Source organism: Antechinus flavipes, chromosome 1, assembly GCF_016432865.1.
Source record: "Antechinus flavipes isolate AdamAnt ecotype Samford, QLD, Australia chromosome 1, AdamAnt_v2, whole genome shotgun sequence".
Taxonomy (NCBI): domain Eukaryota; kingdom Metazoa; phylum Chordata; class Mammalia; order Dasyuromorphia; family Dasyuridae; genus Antechinus; species Antechinus flavipes.
In genome coordinates, this window is record NC_067398.1 from 681257692 (window position 1) to 681274976 (window position 17285).

The 17285-nt window shown below is 58.0% G+C and overlaps 1 protein-coding gene across 1 annotated transcript in view; it reads right to left on the minus strand.

Moving 5' to 3' along the window:
* Window positions 1–288: 288 nt before the first annotated feature.
* The window catches only part of FBRSL1 (fibrosin like 1), a 234576-nt gene continuing 217579 nt past the window's right edge, over window positions 289–17285 (minus strand). The window contains 10 exon segments of the mRNA XM_051972577.1: window positions 289–2263; window positions 2266–3155; window positions 5709–5916; window positions 6499–6582; window positions 7021–7098; window positions 11528–11660; window positions 12651–12722; window positions 12963–12992; window positions 13260–13331; window positions 15914–16009. Of these exon segments, the coding sequence (XP_051828537.1) occupies window positions 1980–2263; window positions 2266–3155; window positions 5709–5916; window positions 6499–6582; window positions 7021–7098; window positions 11528–11660; window positions 12651–12722; window positions 12963–12992; window positions 13260–13331; window positions 15914–16009 (1947 nt within the window). The 3' untranslated portion in view covers window positions 289–1979.

The following is a 17285-nucleotide window of genomic DNA, read 5'->3' on the forward strand; positions in this document are numbered from 1 at the left end:
ACTGAGGTTTTCTTGCTGGCCAGGGCGTGTAATGTGTTGGGATCCCACGAAGGCCGCTGTCCTGTATGCTTTTATTGGGGACTCCTGCTGGACTCTTGTGAGCTTTCTCCTTTGCTAAGGGGTATCAGGCTGGGGCCCCTCAGAAGCCAGAGGCCTCCCCCCACACCTCATTCCCCACCGTCCCCACCCTCCCCACCCTGAAAAGCTCTAGCTGAGCACATCTGTCGATAAGCCATTAGCCTCAGGGTGAACCAGGCCTAAGCTAAGACACAGAAACACTCAACCATCTTTTCATCCAAAATCAATGTTGTATTTATCTTCATTGATCTACAAGGAAACGAAAAGTTTAAAATTACAGGGGGTTGTGAGGGAAGGATGGGGATGGAGAATACAGCGTTGAGGAAAGAAAACAGCAGTGAATGGTAGAATTAACGAGGGCAAAGCACCCGGGATAGAGATAAGTCTATATAAAACATGGGCATTGGAAAATAAACACATAAGGAAGGTGTACAGCAAGGAAAACATGGTGACATATATATATATGTGTGTGTATATTTATATATATATGCACGAAAGTAAAACTGGAAACCAAAACCAAGTCATACCACAGAGGCCACGGCCAAAGGACCACACAGAAACAAACATCGGCTGATGGTCTTCATGTACTAGAGAGAATATATCAGAATTTCTTCTGTCTTTTAATTAAAAAAAAAAAAAATCAACCAGTAGACTTTTTTTTTAGTACTCCTAATATTCTACTTGTCTCATTTACTGATTCCAGTAAGAACACTGCACAATTAGCATAAAGATGCATGGAAAATTGTGAAAATTGTTCCTGCTAGCCCCGGAGACCGCCAGTCCCTCCTGCTGCCCTGTACGCTCAGCAAGGACGCCCCAAACCCTACTCAGGGTGTCCCTCTGCTCCCCTCCGTTCTATGCTATCCCTTCCGGACCCACACCGGACCATCTCCGTGTTTAGGAGAAGCAAAATCTCTCTTCCCAGGACGTGTCCTTTCCCGTTCTCTTTCCAAAGCTACAAGTTGGAATGGGTGTGGTATGGCGCCTCGATTTTGGAAAATCCCCTTCCCGCCGCCCATCACCCAATGCAACCTGTCTTGGGGCTCTTGCATAGTTGAAGTATATAGATGCCACCTTCATTTATCTTTAGAAACTGTTCCTGCTTGATGGCAGAGGAGTTCTGTAACCATGTTATGAACCAGAGTGGTTCTAGAAACCGTTTTTCTTTATAAAGTCTACTTATGTTAAGAATTTAATGTTTTACATATATATTGACAGGATATTTACAATTGTTTCCTTGGTGTTTTTTTTTTAAACAAGAAGTCAAAAAAATCCCTCTTAAATTTCTGCATAATATAATAAGGCAAAAAACAAACAGTTTTGTACATTATTATTATTAATAATTATTTTAATATATATCTGTAACTTCGGTTCCAAAGTACCAAGGGGAGGGAAGGACCGGGTGGTCTCGTCTAGGAGCCTCACAGTGCGCTGTATGAAATAACAGTTTTCTCCATAAATAAGACTTTAAGAAACCCTGGGAATAATCTCAGTAATAAGCTGAGGACTTTAAACGGCAAATCGAACTAAGAACAAAAAAAGCCAGTCTTTTTTTTTTTTTTTTTAAAGCGAGTCAAGAGCACAAAATTAAAAAAAAAATACAAATGCATCAAAAATGCTTCTCACATTTGGGAAAAAAAATGTACAAACGATTTTTTTTTTTTGTTTTTTGAATAAGCCATTTCTGTGCATGAACCCCAAATCACCAGAATCTGCTATATATTAAATTCCCCTGCTACACAACCTTTGTGTTGAAAAGTTTGTATAACCCCCAGGATTTATGGAACTGTGCTTAAAGTTCTACAAATTTACATAAAAAAAAAAAAAAGTTTACAGCAGTGCATTTTGTAAAAGATTCTGTTTATGTACAGGAGTTTTAAAATTCTCGGTGGGGAGGGGGACTACCGCGCCTCGACTTCTTTGGGGTTCCGGGAGGGGGAGTAGTCCCTGGCCTCAGAGTTTGTGAGGGGCGTAGTCCTGCGTGGGGAGGGGGGCCGGGCACCGCTGGCGGGCACCAGGGGGGGCGGGGCGCTCAGCGCCGCGGTGGGGGGGGTCCTGTTGAGGATCCCGTTGTGCAGGGCAGTGGCGGACGGGCTCAGTCTGGGGTAGTGCATCCCGCCCAGGTGGGGCATGAAGGAGGGCACGTGCGCCAGGTGCCCATCCATGGGCGGCGGTGCAGGTGGTGCGCTCGGGCCCGCTCCAGCTCCTCGCGCAGCTGCAGGCGCTCCCGCTCTTGCTGCTCCCGCCGGGCCTCCAGCAGGCTCTCGGGCGTGTAGTCGTGGGGCTCGCGGTCCCGGTAGGGGCGCTCGTGGTCGTAGAAGCCGGAGCCCGCGGGCAGGCGGTGCAGGGAGTCCGAGCGCAGCTGCAGGTCCATGCGGCGGTGCAGGTCCAGGCTGCGGTAGGTGTCCCGCAGGGGGTCGCGGAGCGGATCCCAGGAGAAGCCCGGGTGGGGGAGCCTCTCCCGCCCCGTCAGGGGGCTCATGCCCATGAGCGGCGTCATCACGCGCGAACGGTCCAGCACATTCACGCCGCCCATGGGGTGCACGCCCCCCATGGCCAGTGGCACTGAAGTGGCCATCGAGTGGGCCAGGGGCAGCCCGTGCAGGGAGGGCGCTGTGGCGGGCTCTCGCGAGGGCTCCGCCCCCACCACCAGCACGTCTCCGTCCTCCTTGCGCTCCTCCTTGACCTTGACGTCGTTCTTGAGCTTGGAGAGGTCGCTCAGCGGCTCCGGGTTGCGCTCCAGCTCCTTGGCGGTGACGAGGCCGCTCAGCTTGAGGCTCTCGCTGAGGCTGGGCTTGCTGTAGGGGGACACGGACTGGATGAGGGGCTTCCCGCCGTCCTCGGGGGGCTGCTTCTCCAGGCCCTCCTTGAGGGGCGAGCGGCTCTCCTTGACCTTGTGCTCAGACAGCGGGGCGTCGCGGAGCCGGTCGGGCGGCTCCCTCTCGCCCAGGCCGGCCGGCCGGGAGGGCTCCATGGAGGTCTGGCTGTTGCTGCGGATGAGGTTGCTGATCTGATGGGTCACGGGCGCCGAGGCTGGGGAGGAGCGGTTAGAATGGCGGCTTTTGTCCATGATGTCCCTGGGGAAACAAACATCTGGCTAGGGCCGGACACCGGCCTCCCCGGCCCCCGGGGCGGGGCAAAGGCGCTCCCAGAGCGGTGGTTCTTGGGGACGGCCCCTCGCTCGGGGAAGCCCCAGCTCGCTCCCACACTCATGCTTTGGATTTTGCCTCTCAACTTTTCTCAAGATACTCAGGATCCACCACAGACTCATCTCCCCCAAAACATCTCCAGATATAGGATTTGCGTGCCGGGAGGCAAAGGCCCTCCAGAGCTAGTGCTGCTCGTCCCCCACGCCTCTGAGACCTCCCCGAGGAGGGGAGAAGACGACCCCAGCCACTCCCAGACGGCTCTAAGCCTTATGGGAACCTTTTCCTTTTACTCCCCTCCTCCCCACCCCAACTCTTACTTTTCCTCTCACCCTCGGGGACCACAAAGAGCAAGCCCAGCTCTCCCTTCCCCACAACAGCCATTCAAAGACCCCCCCCCCCTTTCCAAGCCTTCTCCATTCCTCTTCTCTCCACGCAGGTGGAATCGTAAAATGAAAAATCATCCCATCTGGGCGGTCCCTCCAGGGTCCGACTTTAGTCAGATGGTGCGACAGCTAGAGCACCAGGTCTGGAGTTCAAATCTACCCTCAGGCACTTCCTAGCTCTGTAATCCTGGGACAGCTCGAAATCATTCTGCCTCAGTTTCCCCCAGTGTAAAACAGGGACCCCAACACCACCATCTACCTTCCAGGTTGTTGTGGTTATCAAATGAGACCCCATCAGCCAAGGGGTTGGCACAGTGCCCGGCACGGAGTAGGCACTTAATAAATGCTTATTTCCTTTCCTCACCTGTCTGATCTTGAGGCAAAATGGGCAGACACTGACCACAAATGGAAGCCCACCATCTGGACTCCAGCTCCTCAGCTGAGGGCTCCACCCTCCGCCCCGCCCAGGCCTCCCCATTCGGCCCCACGTGGGTTCGTCCCCTTTCCTAGTGTGGGCACAACTCGCCCAACAGAACCTGCCCTGCCAGTGACCCCAAGGAAAGGGGAGGCTCGCGGAGACCTCAAAGATCACCCGCTGCGATCGCCTCACTGATGGGGAGCCAGGCTGGGGCCTCGGGCAGGGGGGTGGGGGGGGGGTGGAAAAGCCTCCCAGTCCAGCCCTCTCTCTGCCAGGCAACAACCAAGTCCAGAACTTTTCTCAGGTCCCCTTTCCTCGATCTCTCTGCAGCACCTGACATTTCCTAAAGCTCTGCATTACTGACAATCTTAGGTTAGAAAACCTCCCAGCCTTGGGTCCGGAGCCCCAGCCTTATCCTAGGCCCGGGCAGCTTCTGGGCCGGTAGAGCCTCCATCCAAGTGAGGTGACCTGGCCGGGGACCCGGCCCAAGCTCCCCAAGGCCTCTGCCTCTGCTTCTCAGAGGGAACCCGAGGCCCCATTCCTAACCTCGTTCTCAGGGTCCTCATTCACCCCGGGGCTTTGACCGTACCTGCCCCGGCCCATGGAGCAGCTGCCAGACGCTCTCTCCAATGCCGAGGTCTGCTCCGCCCCTTAGATTCCTCATGGCCCCCCAGCACCTGCCGCAGGAGGTTTGCCCTCGTGCCCTGGCCTCCCAGAATCTGCTTTCTGTGCAGCATTACACTATTTCCTCAGTGTCTCCTAATGCTCCCAGTCCTACTTAGTGCATGTTCCGCTTTTCTGTGTCCCTGAGACCTTCTCTGATAGACCGTAAGCCCCTTAAGGGCAAGGACCATTTCATTTGTGCCTCTGTATGCCCAGTCTTAGCATACAACAGGAGCTTAATACATGATCGCTGACTGACCTATAAACCTCCTTCTTGACATTCAAGGCTTTCTCCTAATCCTAAACACAATTCTCTCCTCCAGAACCTCCCAAAGCCTCCTTCCTGAACCTGCCTCTCCTGTCTGTACAGAGCAGCCTCATCGCTGACTTCATTTGCCCCTCTTGGGACGCTTTTTTGGTGCTCTCTGACCTCCCAATACTGTCCTGGAGGAGGAGCTCGAGGCCACGGACTCCTGCCTGCTCAGGCCAAGCAGGCTCTCGCCTTTCTCCCCGTGGGGAGGGGCCCTAGCGGCAACTGATCGAGAACTGTGCTCCCCTCCCCGACACGTGCCGACCTCCCCCCGCACTCCCCTCCCCGACATGTGCCGACCTCCCCCTGCAAAGCTCTCTGACGTAGGACCGAGCATTCAGAAGCTCCGGCACCCTCCTCTCCGCCCGCCTTCTGGGCCTCCAACAAATTCGCAGCGCGCTCCCCAGCCCCTTCCCTCCTCCAGAGGCTCCAAGGAGGAAAACCTCAGCTGCCCCCTCCCACGTGGCCACGTGCGAGTCACATCTCAGGTCCCCGAGGGTCCCAGGAAGGGGCTCAATTTAAATGACCTCTGAGGACTCCTGCAGCTTTAGAGCTAAGCCCTGTGGCTTGCACCGGCACGGCCGAGGCTGAGAACCCCTCTGGCCTTAAGGGGCAGATCTGGCTTCCACCTCTGGCCAAGCTCCCCTGGACTTGCCAGGAGTGGGGTGGGCAGGGGCCCTCGGGTCCGGCCCGGAGCAGACACTCACCGATCTCGCTCCTCTTTGCCCTTCTCGGGGTCCCGGTCTCGGTCATGGTTGTTCAGGGACGAGCTGCGCTCGGGGTCCCCGGGCTTGGGCCACTGAGGAGGAGTTGGGAAGGAAGGCGGCGTGCGGTGGAGCCGGTTCCAGGGCTCGTGGGGGTTGTTAAAGCTCTGCAGGGTTGGGGTTTCCTTGTGAGCAAAGATGCTGTTGTGAGCTGGGTGAGAGAAGGGCCACGGATCAGTCGTGGAGCCAAGAACGGCCCAGGAGGCCTTGCTAAGAGTGATGATGCAGGCCGAGGGGGGGAGGGGATATGGGGAAGGGGGTGCTGACAGCTTCCCCCCGACCCCCCCATGCAGAGGAAACAGATGAGAGCTCCCCGAAGAAAAGCCCCAAGAGTATCTAGCTCAACACCCCCCCACAGACAATGGATGCATCTGGGACCAAATCCCACCCCTGTCCTAGGGGACTCTGTGCAAGTCACTTCACTTGAGCTCCTCAGACCTCATTTTTCTCATCTGTAAAATGGGAAGGCAGGACCCGATGGCCTCAGAAGTCCCTTCCATGGGCAGATCTGGGACTTTGGGGGTGGTGGCAGCTCATCCCACTGGGGCAAATGCTCAAACTGCGGGAACTTTTGGTGGCCACCCTCCGGCCTCTTGGTGGCCTGTCCCCGCAGGAGGAGGCAATTCTGGATTTTTTATGTAAGTGCTTTGCATACCCCTAAGCACTCCCTTGCCTCTACCTCCTGACAAGCCCAGAGCGAGGACCCGACCCCCTCTCCCGTGCCCATAGTTACCCAGCGCGTGGCTGCCCAGGCCTCCGAAGGCGTTGCTCCCCAGGTTGCCGAGGCCGCTGAAGGTGCTGGACCTGCTGAAAGGGTCTGCAGAGGCAAAAGGGGCAGGTGAGGGGGGATTCAGCGCCCGCCTGCACAGTCCGGCTGGGAACAGAAAAGGCCTGGCCAGGCTCTAGGCTGCTCAGTCACTTCCTCGCTCTCCCCACCTCCGCTCCACATGTGCTGCAGCAGCAGAGCCCCCCAGGACCCTTTGATTCTGCACTGTCTTCAGCACTGAGGACAGCACCAGGCACCCAGCAGATGCTCATGCCCTCTGGGAGGGCCCAAATGCACCGCAGGCCCAGCCGGGCTCCGTGAGAGGGACGGTGCACTTGAGCTTTTGGGCAGGTCCTTGGCAGCTGCCGGAGGGTGGTCCGCATGCCCTGGGCTTCCCTCTGGCCCTGGCGGGACCGCCTGCTCCCTCCTCTCCCAACCCCCCACCGCCCTCACCTCTCTGTTCTCCCTGGGCTCACCCACATCACTCACCCGTCAGGTGGCCGGTGGGCAGGAAGCTGCTGTGATGGGGCGAGGGGCCAAACGGCGCGGTGGCTGCATGGGCAGCACCTGGGGAGGGAAGAGGAAGAGAGGGCTCTGATCAGAGGCTGTCCCCCCGGGGTGTCCCAGGACCTCTGGGAGCCGCCCTCGGAAGCGGGAAGGGCCCTCATGGTTCTTCTGGTCTGTGCGGTCAGAGGGTCTGGCCCTGGGACAAACTGCCAGCTGTGGACTCCTGCACCGACTGAGGAGCAAATGAAACAACATCTGCAAAGTGGAGGTGCTATGTGGAAGGAGGACCCGCTGGGAAACCAAACACCCGTACAATTTTGTTAAAAATAAATTAATGTTCAAAGCAATCCCAGTAGACTTTGGACAGAAAATGCCATCTGCATCCAGAAAAAGAATATGGAGAGTGAATGTAAATCAACACATGCTGTGTTCACTTCTTCTTTTTTTTTTTTTTTTTTTTAAATCTCTCCCATGGTTTTTTCCCCTTGTTCTGATTTTTTCTCTCCCAACATGATTCAGAAGACAATGTATACTGGAAATAAATAAATTAAAAAAGATTAATCAACTGCGCTCCTCCCCCTCACCCCCCCGCCCCATCCCTCTTTTAATTTAATCCGAGGTGGCTTTCTCCTGGCAGCCACCTCATACTGTGGACTCCTACTGGACACCCCCATTTCTTTCTCTCATGAACTGCCATCTAGACATGACAGTCTAAATGAAAGGCCATATGCTTCTTCCTAAAAGGTTTTATATTTATCCTTACAGCATTCTGGGGCAGCTAGGTGGCCCAGGCCTAGAGTCAGGAAGGTCTGGGTTCGAGTCCAGCCGAGGACAGTATTCTCCTGGGCAACCCATTTAACCCCGTTTGCCTCAGTTCCTCATCTGTAGGAAGGGGGCTAATAGCAGCACCTCGTTCCTAAGATGAGCAAACGATCCCAGCATGGCCCTTTCCCGATGCAGCTACACCGACTGGGACTGCTGCGCCCCTTCTCTGGAAGCTCACTAATTATTCTTTTAATAGTATCTGGAATGGAGGGGAGGCTTACTGGTCCATGGTCGGGAGAATCCATTTTCTTCCCTATTTTGAAAACCAGGACACCCGCCTTTTTCTAGCGCTCAAGCAGGCTGTTCTCCCTTGTCTTGTGAAGATGACGTAACAAGGTCACTTTTCTTCCAATACTGGGTGCAATGGCACATCGCGTGAGCCGGTGACTTCTTTCTGTTTCTCTGTTTTTCTACATTATCATTTTTTTTGATGGAGTGAACTCCCCATCTTTTTCAGCCCCCAACCCTATTTCTTGGCAGAGCAGAAGGGCAAAATAATAAGAGCGTCAGCCATTCTGCCTAACCATTTTTGTCCTTGCAGGGCATTTTTTGTCTATCTTGAGCAATGGGGTTGACCCTTCTTAGGATCAGGGACTCCTTCCTCATTCACAGGACCCTACAACTAAAGCTGGAAGGAAACTTAGGCTTTTCCCTAGACACAAAAACCTCCCATCCTCTCCCATCCTTCCAGAGATCTGGAGTTCACGTTTCCCATCTGTAAAACGAGAGGGCTGGATTAGAATCTTCTCCTGACCCTTTCTAACTCTCAACCTTCTGCTCCTACAACTTGCCTGGAGTCTTGTATTAATGACAATCCTCTGGAGAATATCCCCCAAAAGCTCAGGCTGTGCATCAGCACTGGTCTGCTTTCTCCTTAAAAATCATGCAGTCTAATCTGGGGCAGCCACACGGCCCTCAGTGTATGTGCCCATCCCACGGTCTTCCCTATGGTGGGAATCGGACCCAGAGCAGAATTCTGGTCCCTTACCTTATGAGGTGCAAAATTAGCTTTAATAAAGTCATGGGAGGGAGGGGAGAGAGAGGGAGAGGAAGGAGGCCAGAGACAGAAAGAGAAAGCGATAAAGGCAGAGGGAGAGAGAGGGAAAGAAAGAGACCAAAAGGGATAAAGATGGACAGAGGGAGAAAGAGAGAAGGAGAGACACAGAGAGAGACTGAAACACAGAGATAGAGAAAGAAGGAAGGGGGAGGAAAGACAGAGGAGACAGACAGAGAAAAGGAAGGGGGAAGAGGGAGGAGAGAGAGAAAGGCAGAGAGGAAGGGAGAGGAAAAGAAATTAACAAAGACGGACAGACAGAGGGAGAAGAGAGGAGAGAGACACAGATTGACAAAAGGTAAGAAAGAGAGGAGGGGAGAGACACCCCTTTCTTTGGGAAGCTGGGAGACCTCAGAGGCTCTGTGCCGTGGGCACTTAGAGCCATCTCCCCCAACCCTTGGATCTCGTGACCAAGATTTCTGTCCTCCTGCATCCTCAGAAAGAGTCCCTGCTGCTCTCCTCCCCTCCCGTCATCGAGGGGAGGTCTCTGGAAAGGTTCCTCCTCTGAGCACAAAACAATAGAATCCCAAAGCTAGGAGCGACCTTTGAGAACCTCTCATTAGTAATGGCAGGGAAACAGGCAGGGGGTAAATTTGCCAAACATGTGAGAAAGTGAAAAGAGCCTGGAGAGCCTCCGAGCTGCTCTTCCCGCTGTTCCCTGGCGTGCCCAGAGAGCTCGCTCACCGCCCTGAACCAGGGCTGGAACTCCCCCCCCGCCCCCCACTCCGTGCAGACGAGGAGCCCGACACTCGGGGAACAGCCCCCATCACCCAGCCAAGCACGGCCAAGCCCAGCTCTTTGGACTCCCCGATCTCTCTCCTGTGTGTGGCTCTGTGTCCCCTCCTCCTCGTTCTCCTTGCTTTCTCCCCGTCTCTCTCTTAGACACCCACCGGCCCCGGACCCAGCCACGGCTGCAGCTGACCCCCCTGCTCTGTGGCCCCAGGTTTTTCCGCCGGCTGCTCCTGGCACCCACATTGCACCCAGATCTCCTGCTCCTGGCTGTCCTGGTGCACGCACACAAGCACTTGCCTGGACTTGAACAACAGCTCCCAGTTCCGTGGTACTTCAAGGTTTACCAAAGGTGTGTAAGCAAGGTCAAGGTGGCTCCCATTTTACAGATAAGGAAACTGAGGCTGGCAGGAAATGTCCCATCACTTGGCCTCTGGGTAACCTCAGTCTCCCCATCTACAAATTGAGAATCCTCTCTCGGGCCCTTTCTAACTCAGAACCTTCTGCTCCCACAACTTATCCTTAGTCACATGTAAATAAGAATGACGACAGCTGGCACTCAGAGAGTCTTACTCTGGGCCGGAGGTGGGCCAGCACTTTACAAATATCCCATTTGAGGGGGCAGCCAAATGGGGGAGTAGATAGAGCCAGGAGGACCCGAATTTGAATCTGGTCTCAGACACTTCACACTCCCAGCTGTGTGACCCTGAGCAAGTCACTTAACCCCAACTGCCTCAGCAAAAACTATAAAAACAAAAACCAGCAACAAATATCTCATCTGATCCTCACAACCACCCTGAGAAAACAGATTTTTTTACCTTTTTACACGTAAGAAACAGGGCTGAGCGGCCCGCCTGACTCCAGGCCCTGCCGGCTGCACCTGGATTTTTACTCAAAGACTGGCCCTGTGGAGCCCCAGGGACCGTCTCGTCTCGGCGGCACTTGGTCACGGCTTCCCTCCTTCACCCCGGGAGTCCCGAGTGTCCATCGGGGGACAGATAACCTCTTCCACGGGCTACCCCCTCCTCGTTACCCCTCTGCCCCCCGATCCCTGGGACGGGGTCCTGTCTCTGCTGGCACACCGGCCCGGGAGCCCCGGCCGTCACTGCCAGGCCCCAGGAGAGCCTCCAAGTTCCTGCCGTGGGCTCCGACTTGTCCCCGCGGCCCCCCTGTTTCTCTGCAGGCTCAGGCCGGGAGCTGACGGGTTTGTCTGCGTGCTAGGCGGCCCCCTGCCCAGGAAGGACACCAGCTCAAAGCTGGGGCTGCCTCGGGCTCTCAGCGCTGACCCCCTGCTGGGGGAAACGGAGTGATCTCAGCAGCTCCCTTGGCCGGCTCTGCAGCTGGCACCGAGCCGTTTGACCTCTCGGCTCCTCCTGCCTCCAGCTGGGTTCTGGCTGCTGGGCCAAGGATGGGCTGCTCCCTCCTGCCTCAATCCGGGCCCAGAGAAACCCTTGGCCCAGGGGCCAGGTCCAGCCCCCACCCCCAACTGTGTGCTGAAGCGAAAGACATCCAGTCAGGCTAAACGCGCAGAGCCCCCATCCAGGAGGCTCACGGTCTCAGAGCCTCCGGCCGCTCCTGAGTGACCGGCGCTTTGCGGTCAGCTGGGCAGTGCTCCAGGACAATGACCTCTGGTCCCTTTCGTCACTCACTGGGACGTCATCGTCACCCTTCCCACGTGGCCCCTCAGACGTCCGAGGAACCAACAAGACCACGTTTCCCCGAGCTTTTCACTGTGACTTTCTGACAGGGAGGGGGACTGACCAGAGGAAATTCAAATACATCACTTTTCTTGACCCACTACCCCGAGCTCTCCGTCGAGGTCTGGGCTACAACATAGGCGGGGGGGCCGCAGACAAACACACGGAGCCTGGGGTCGCTTACCTGTGGTTGAGAAAAGTGGTCTGGCCAGGTCCTGGGGGTAATGGAAGCCAGGGAACACCCCGGGGGCGGGGGGCCGGCTGAAGAGGTCCAGTTTGCCACCGATTTCCAGCTTGTGGGGATCCAGGTGCATCTGCTGCAAAGACAAACAGGCTCTAAATCACACGTGGGGGCCCTCCCTGTGCTCGCCCTTCCTTCCAAGCCCCAACCCCCTCGCTCTCAATGGAGGATGCAAAGGCGGGAGGGGGAGAAGAGGTGTCTGATGACGCTTTTGGACAGATGAGAAAACCTGTCCTCCTTCCTCTCCTCGAAGGTCCATCTTTCCACGGAGACGGCCAGCCCGCCCTGCCCCTGCAGCCTGAGCTTTCTTCTCCGTCCCTCCTCCGGAAGCAGATCTCCAACACCCCCCACTCCCCTCTCCAGGGCTCCCTGGGTGCGACCAGTCTTAAAGAGCTTCCTTTTTTGGGGGGGTGGGGCAGTTTGGAATACTGGCGGCACGGGTCGTCAGAAAAGGGTGCCCAACCCTGCTCCCCCCTCCCCCAAGCAACTGAACCCGGAGCTACAAATTCCCGAGTCCAGATCCGGCCTCAGATACTTCCTGGCAGGGAGACGGGGAGATCACTCAAGCTGCCTGCCTCAGTTTCCCATCTGTAAAATGGGGATCCCAAGAGCACTTCCTTGTCAGGATTGTTGTGAGGATCAAATGAGATCCTATTTGCAATATGCTCAGCACAGGGCCTGGCACAGGGCAGCTACTTAGTGTTTCCTTTCTCTCTTTTCCTCAATTTAAGCAAACAAGCAAATGAGCAATCTGCCCACAAAAATCCAAAACAACAACAAAACCTCCTTTGTGACCAGGAAGGCTCGCTGAGTCAAGGAGGAGGAAAAATTTACCAAGGAGATTGACAAAAAGATGGTTTTTTTGAAAAAGGCCGGAATCTTCTGGCCTTATGTTCTTGTAAGCATCCATCCATCCCTCTCCGGGGTTTGCGTGGCTGGCTTGGGGCAGCTCTTCCCAGGCCGAAACCTTGTTCGGGTCCAGGCTGTCCAAGTCTGCCCGCTGCCGCTCCCCCCACACAGACAGAGACCCGTGGCGGGGCTGGGGGGGAAGGAGGCGGAAGCTCACCTTGATCTTCTGCTGGTGATGGTAGATCTGCCAGGCGATCTGCACGTGCACGGCGCACCACTTTCCTGGTTTCTGCGCGGGACAGAAGCCGTCGGCTACGAGCGCGTGCTCGCCGGGAGCCCCGGTCTCGTCCCTTCCCCTCCCCCTCAGGGTGTGTGTGGGGGTCTGGGGAAGCAGCGCCTCCAGAGACCGGGCTGGAGGCCCAGGCCCAGCTATGAAAGGGATCCGGCCCATGCCGGCGACACTGCCTTCCCACAAAGGGTCTCCCGGCCGAATGCCAGCCCCCCCCGTGTGTCTCTCCCCCTTACTTACCCTGACCTGCGTCCGGTAGGGGTCAGACACCTGGGACCAACAGAGAAGGTAACGCGTTACTATCACTGCCGGTCTCCTGGGGTGGGGGCTGCCCGTGCACAGGGAAAGTGGGAGAGGGCCCGAGTCCGGGGGCTCGGGGCTGGAGGCCGCACGGCCGGGGCCCGCCACCCTCCCACCCTCCCAGACGGTTCATGGAACCCGAGACTGTCTCATCTCAGGCGCAGGAGATGGAAAAATCCCCGGGGGTCCCGGGGGGTCCCTCCCCAAGCTGAGAGCCCGAAGAGAGCGGGTACCTACCCCCGGGGTCTTCTGTAGAAGGGTGTGATGGACGGCGCTCGGGCGACTCGCCACGTCGATGGGGTTTGACGTCTGGGATAGAGAGAGAGGAGAGGAGCCGAGTCAGGAGGGAGCTGGTCAGAGGGAGGCCCTGCCTACGCTGCACCTCCGGGCCAGCTCCCGCCGTGCACAAGCATCTAAAATCAGAGGCGGCTACGAGCCGGGCCGGGGCCCGCAACCCCAAGGGGACCGTCCCCGCTCCAGTCTGGGCCGCAGCGCCGCCCCCTCCAGGAAGCCCTTCCCGGCCCCGGGTCCCTCCCCCACTGACAGAGGGCCCGCAGCTCCTCGGGGCAGGCACCCAACCAGCTCGGCCTTTCTATCCCTCAGCCGCTAAAACAGCCCCGGAACGTCAACGGCAGCTACTTAGCAGGGGACTGCCAACCGACTGGGTCAAAGGTGGCTCCGAGAGCTACAAGCCAAGCGGGGAGGGGGAGCGAAGGCGGCCCAGAGACCCCTTCACCCGGTGGCCACAAGGCTGCCCCCGCCAGCCCCGCCCAGCACACGCCGGCGCCAGCCGCTTGCCCAAGTTCTCTCAAGGGCCCATAAGGGGCCCAGGATCCCGGGGGAGCGGCCGGACTGAGGGGGTCGGGGGCTCAGCCTGGGTCTGTGACCCCCATCGTCACTCAATAACTGAGCCTCCGCTTCCTCGGCTGGAAGATGAGGTTGTGGCTGAGGCCGTCCCCAAGACCCCCTGTGGCTTTGTCTATGATGCTGCGCAATCACACGCAAGCCCCCTCTCCGTACGCACACGTGCACACACGCACTGCACGCGCACTCACACGCAAGCCCCCTCTCCATACACACACACACACGCGCACACACGCACACACACGCACGCGCACACACGTGCGCTCACACGCACGCGCACACACACGCACACGCACACACACTCCTTTCTTGCAAGTTTCTAAAACCGGACACCGTGACCAGCCCATGCTGGACCAAGGAGAGGAGCCAGTGACCCTGGGCCCGAAGCCAGGGGAGCAGGGACGGGGAGCATCAGACCCCCATGGAAGGAGCATCTCCTGCCCGCCAGGGGCTGTGGCGAGTGCTGGGAGCCCACGAGGAGAGCCGGGGCATCTCCAGAGCCAGTCAGGAGAGAGGGCCTCGCCCCGTCGTCAGAGGCGGCCCGCCCAGGGCGGAAGGAGTCGGCGGCCCGGGGCTCCCTCCTAGCTTTTGGGGTCCTGAGACTTGCAAGCGGCGGACGAGAAGCCTCGGCGTCTGTGGCCGTTGCCAGCACTGCCGCGGGTCCGACGTTCGGGGGGATCTTCGGGAGCAGCCCCGCCGTCGCCGCCGGGGACTCTGGCTCTGCCCCCGGCTCCCGGTCCCTTCCCGAGGCCGCTGCTCCGACCCCCCCGGTCCGACTTCAGGGAGGCCCCCGAGGCGGCTCCGCGTGGGGTGCTCGGCCCAGCGATCGCCCGGAGACTCGCTCTGACTCGGGAGGGTTTCCGAGGCCCGCGGAACAGCACAGAGGGGCCCGGCAGGGCGAGGAGAGCGCCCCGAGGCGGCCTCGGGTTCCAACTTCCCACGCAGCCAGGCGGCCTCCGCGTCCCAATGTCTATGGCTGTGACGCCCGCTGCCCCGTCTCACAGCGCGGGGGACATCGGCGCGGGGACCGCTCTTCACGAGGCCGGCGCCTTCTGCCTCAGCGCACCACGGGGATGTGAGAGATGGGCAGCGGGGTCCGGAAGGGTGGCCCCCCGGTCACGAGTGGAGCAGCCGCCATCACCCTCCTGATCCCCCCCGCAGACAGGGCACCAGCAGCTTAGTCCCGGCAGGTCTGTCCGACCGCTCCGTGTCCGTCCCGCTGGCTGCCAGGGAAGCAGGGGGAGGACTCGGACAGCCCAGGGAGGACAAAGGCCTCTGGACAAAGGGGGGTGCAAGTTCTGAAAGCGCCGGAGGCTCCGGTTGGCTGGAGTCCCTTCTGGCGAAGCCAGAACGCGACCGTCACCTCCTCCTTCACGCTGGAGAGCTTGGGGCCTGCTGGAGCAGCGAGGCTTGGGGGGAGGGGGGGTAAGAAAGAGGCTGCAGGCCTGGGGTCCATCCCCACTTTCCGGTGGCTTGATCTCAGTCTAAGCTGTCCAAAGACGCCAGAGGGAGAAGCGTTCTCCTGGGGAGGGGGCTCTTCCCCCCCAGACACGGACCCCCGGGGGACCTTGCTGGTCACTTCCCCCGACGCCGAGGCCGTCCGCACCAGCCTTCTGCACTTCCCAGAACCAACGGGCACCAGAACAAAGCCCACGGCTGGGAGCTCGCAGACGGGCTGATGCCCAGGGGACAGCGGGCAGGAGGGGCGGAGTCACAAGGAGCCCCCGGCTCCTTCCCCTCCTCTCCAGAGATGACAGACAGCGGGAGGTGGGGAGACTCGCTCCAATGGTGGCTCAGAGTCTCCCACAGCAAAGCTACCCGCAGCTCTGGCCCAGCCGCACTCCCTCGGGTCGCAGCGCAGTGGGGGAGGTGTACGCCAGACTCCCACTCTCGGGGAGGGCAGGGAGGAGCTGACTAGCGGCTGGCCCAGAGGGGGTGTCCAGGTGGGTTGCATGCAGCCCCGTGGGCACAGGCACCCGAGACATACCCCTGCCCTCCCTCTCTCCCGCCCCCAGGGCAGCTGGTACCTTGGGCTGGAAGGCTCCCTGTAGGGACCCAAAGGGGCCTGAGTGGGCAAGCAAGGGGGCCATCCCGGGCATGGCAGGAGGGTAGGATGGAAAAAACTGTAAAGACAAGAAGAGAAGAGAATTCTGGTTTAGGTCACAGTCAGACAAGAACGCCAGGAGGACAGCAGCAGGGGACAGGCCTGGTGGTCAGGCCAGAAACCCCTAGGCTGCACCTCCAAGGAACAAAAGCAAACCCAGCTGTCGGGCCCACCCTTCAAGGGACAACTGGGGAGGGGGGCGGGGGTGTAGGGTGGCTGGTGCCCAGGGTGCTGGGCCCGAAGTCAGGGAGACCTGGATTCTAATCCAACCTCACACATTTTCCTAGCTGTGGGACCCGCTGCCTGCCTCAGTTTCCCCAACTATAAAGTGGAGATCATCCCAGCACCTACAACAGCAGCCGGGTTGCTGAATCACATGAGATCAGGTGTGTAAAGTGTTATAATAAATGCTTGTTCCTTCCTTTTCCTAAACTGGCTGAAGAACAAGTCGGCAGGGGGAGGGCCCAGGAGGTCCAGACACAAGCCGGAGCCACCCTTCGCGGCATCAGGCACCAGAGCCTGCTCAGACCCACCTTGGACCAGCACGGAGGCTTCCCGGCGCCACACCCACGCCCACATGCTCGCACACTCACACTCACACACCCGGGCCTGGCGACAGCTGCACGCAGACTGCCAGCTCCCAATCACGGCCACAGCGGGGGCACAGGGAGGCCGGCCATCAGTACAGTGACCAGCTTGAGGGCGGGAGCCACAGAGACCAGCCCTGACCCCAACAGCAGCAGTCCGGCGGGACCCCGTGGGCCTGGATAAGCTAGATCCACTTAGAAAGGCCCAGACCGCTCAGGGAACTGACAGGGAGGCACCGCATGGGTCTGCAAAGCCCGGGGGTCTCTACCCTGGCCGGCCTGAGAAGCTTTAGCTGTCTTTTATACAAGCAACCCCTACCCCATAAAGCCACACATCCCTGAAAAAGAGACTGACAAGGGAGGATGTGGCTGCAGTGTGGTGTTGGGGGACCAGGCGGCTGTGTGTGTCTGTGAGTAATGGAGGTATAAACTGTGTATAATATAACAGCCGCCACATGGGGCAAACACGGCCCTGCAGGGCAAGGAGCAAAGATGGCAGCCGTGGGCGTTTCTTGCGTGATGACAAATATGGAAATATATTTTAAAGGACCACACATGTTTAAACTGCCTTCTATCCTGGGGCACGAGGAAAATTTGGAACACCAAGTCTTGCTAAAATAAATGCTGAAAACTCTCTTTTTATGTGACTGGAGAAATACTATTGAGAGAACAAAACCCCCAAAGATGGCGGACCCAAAGGGAAGGGGA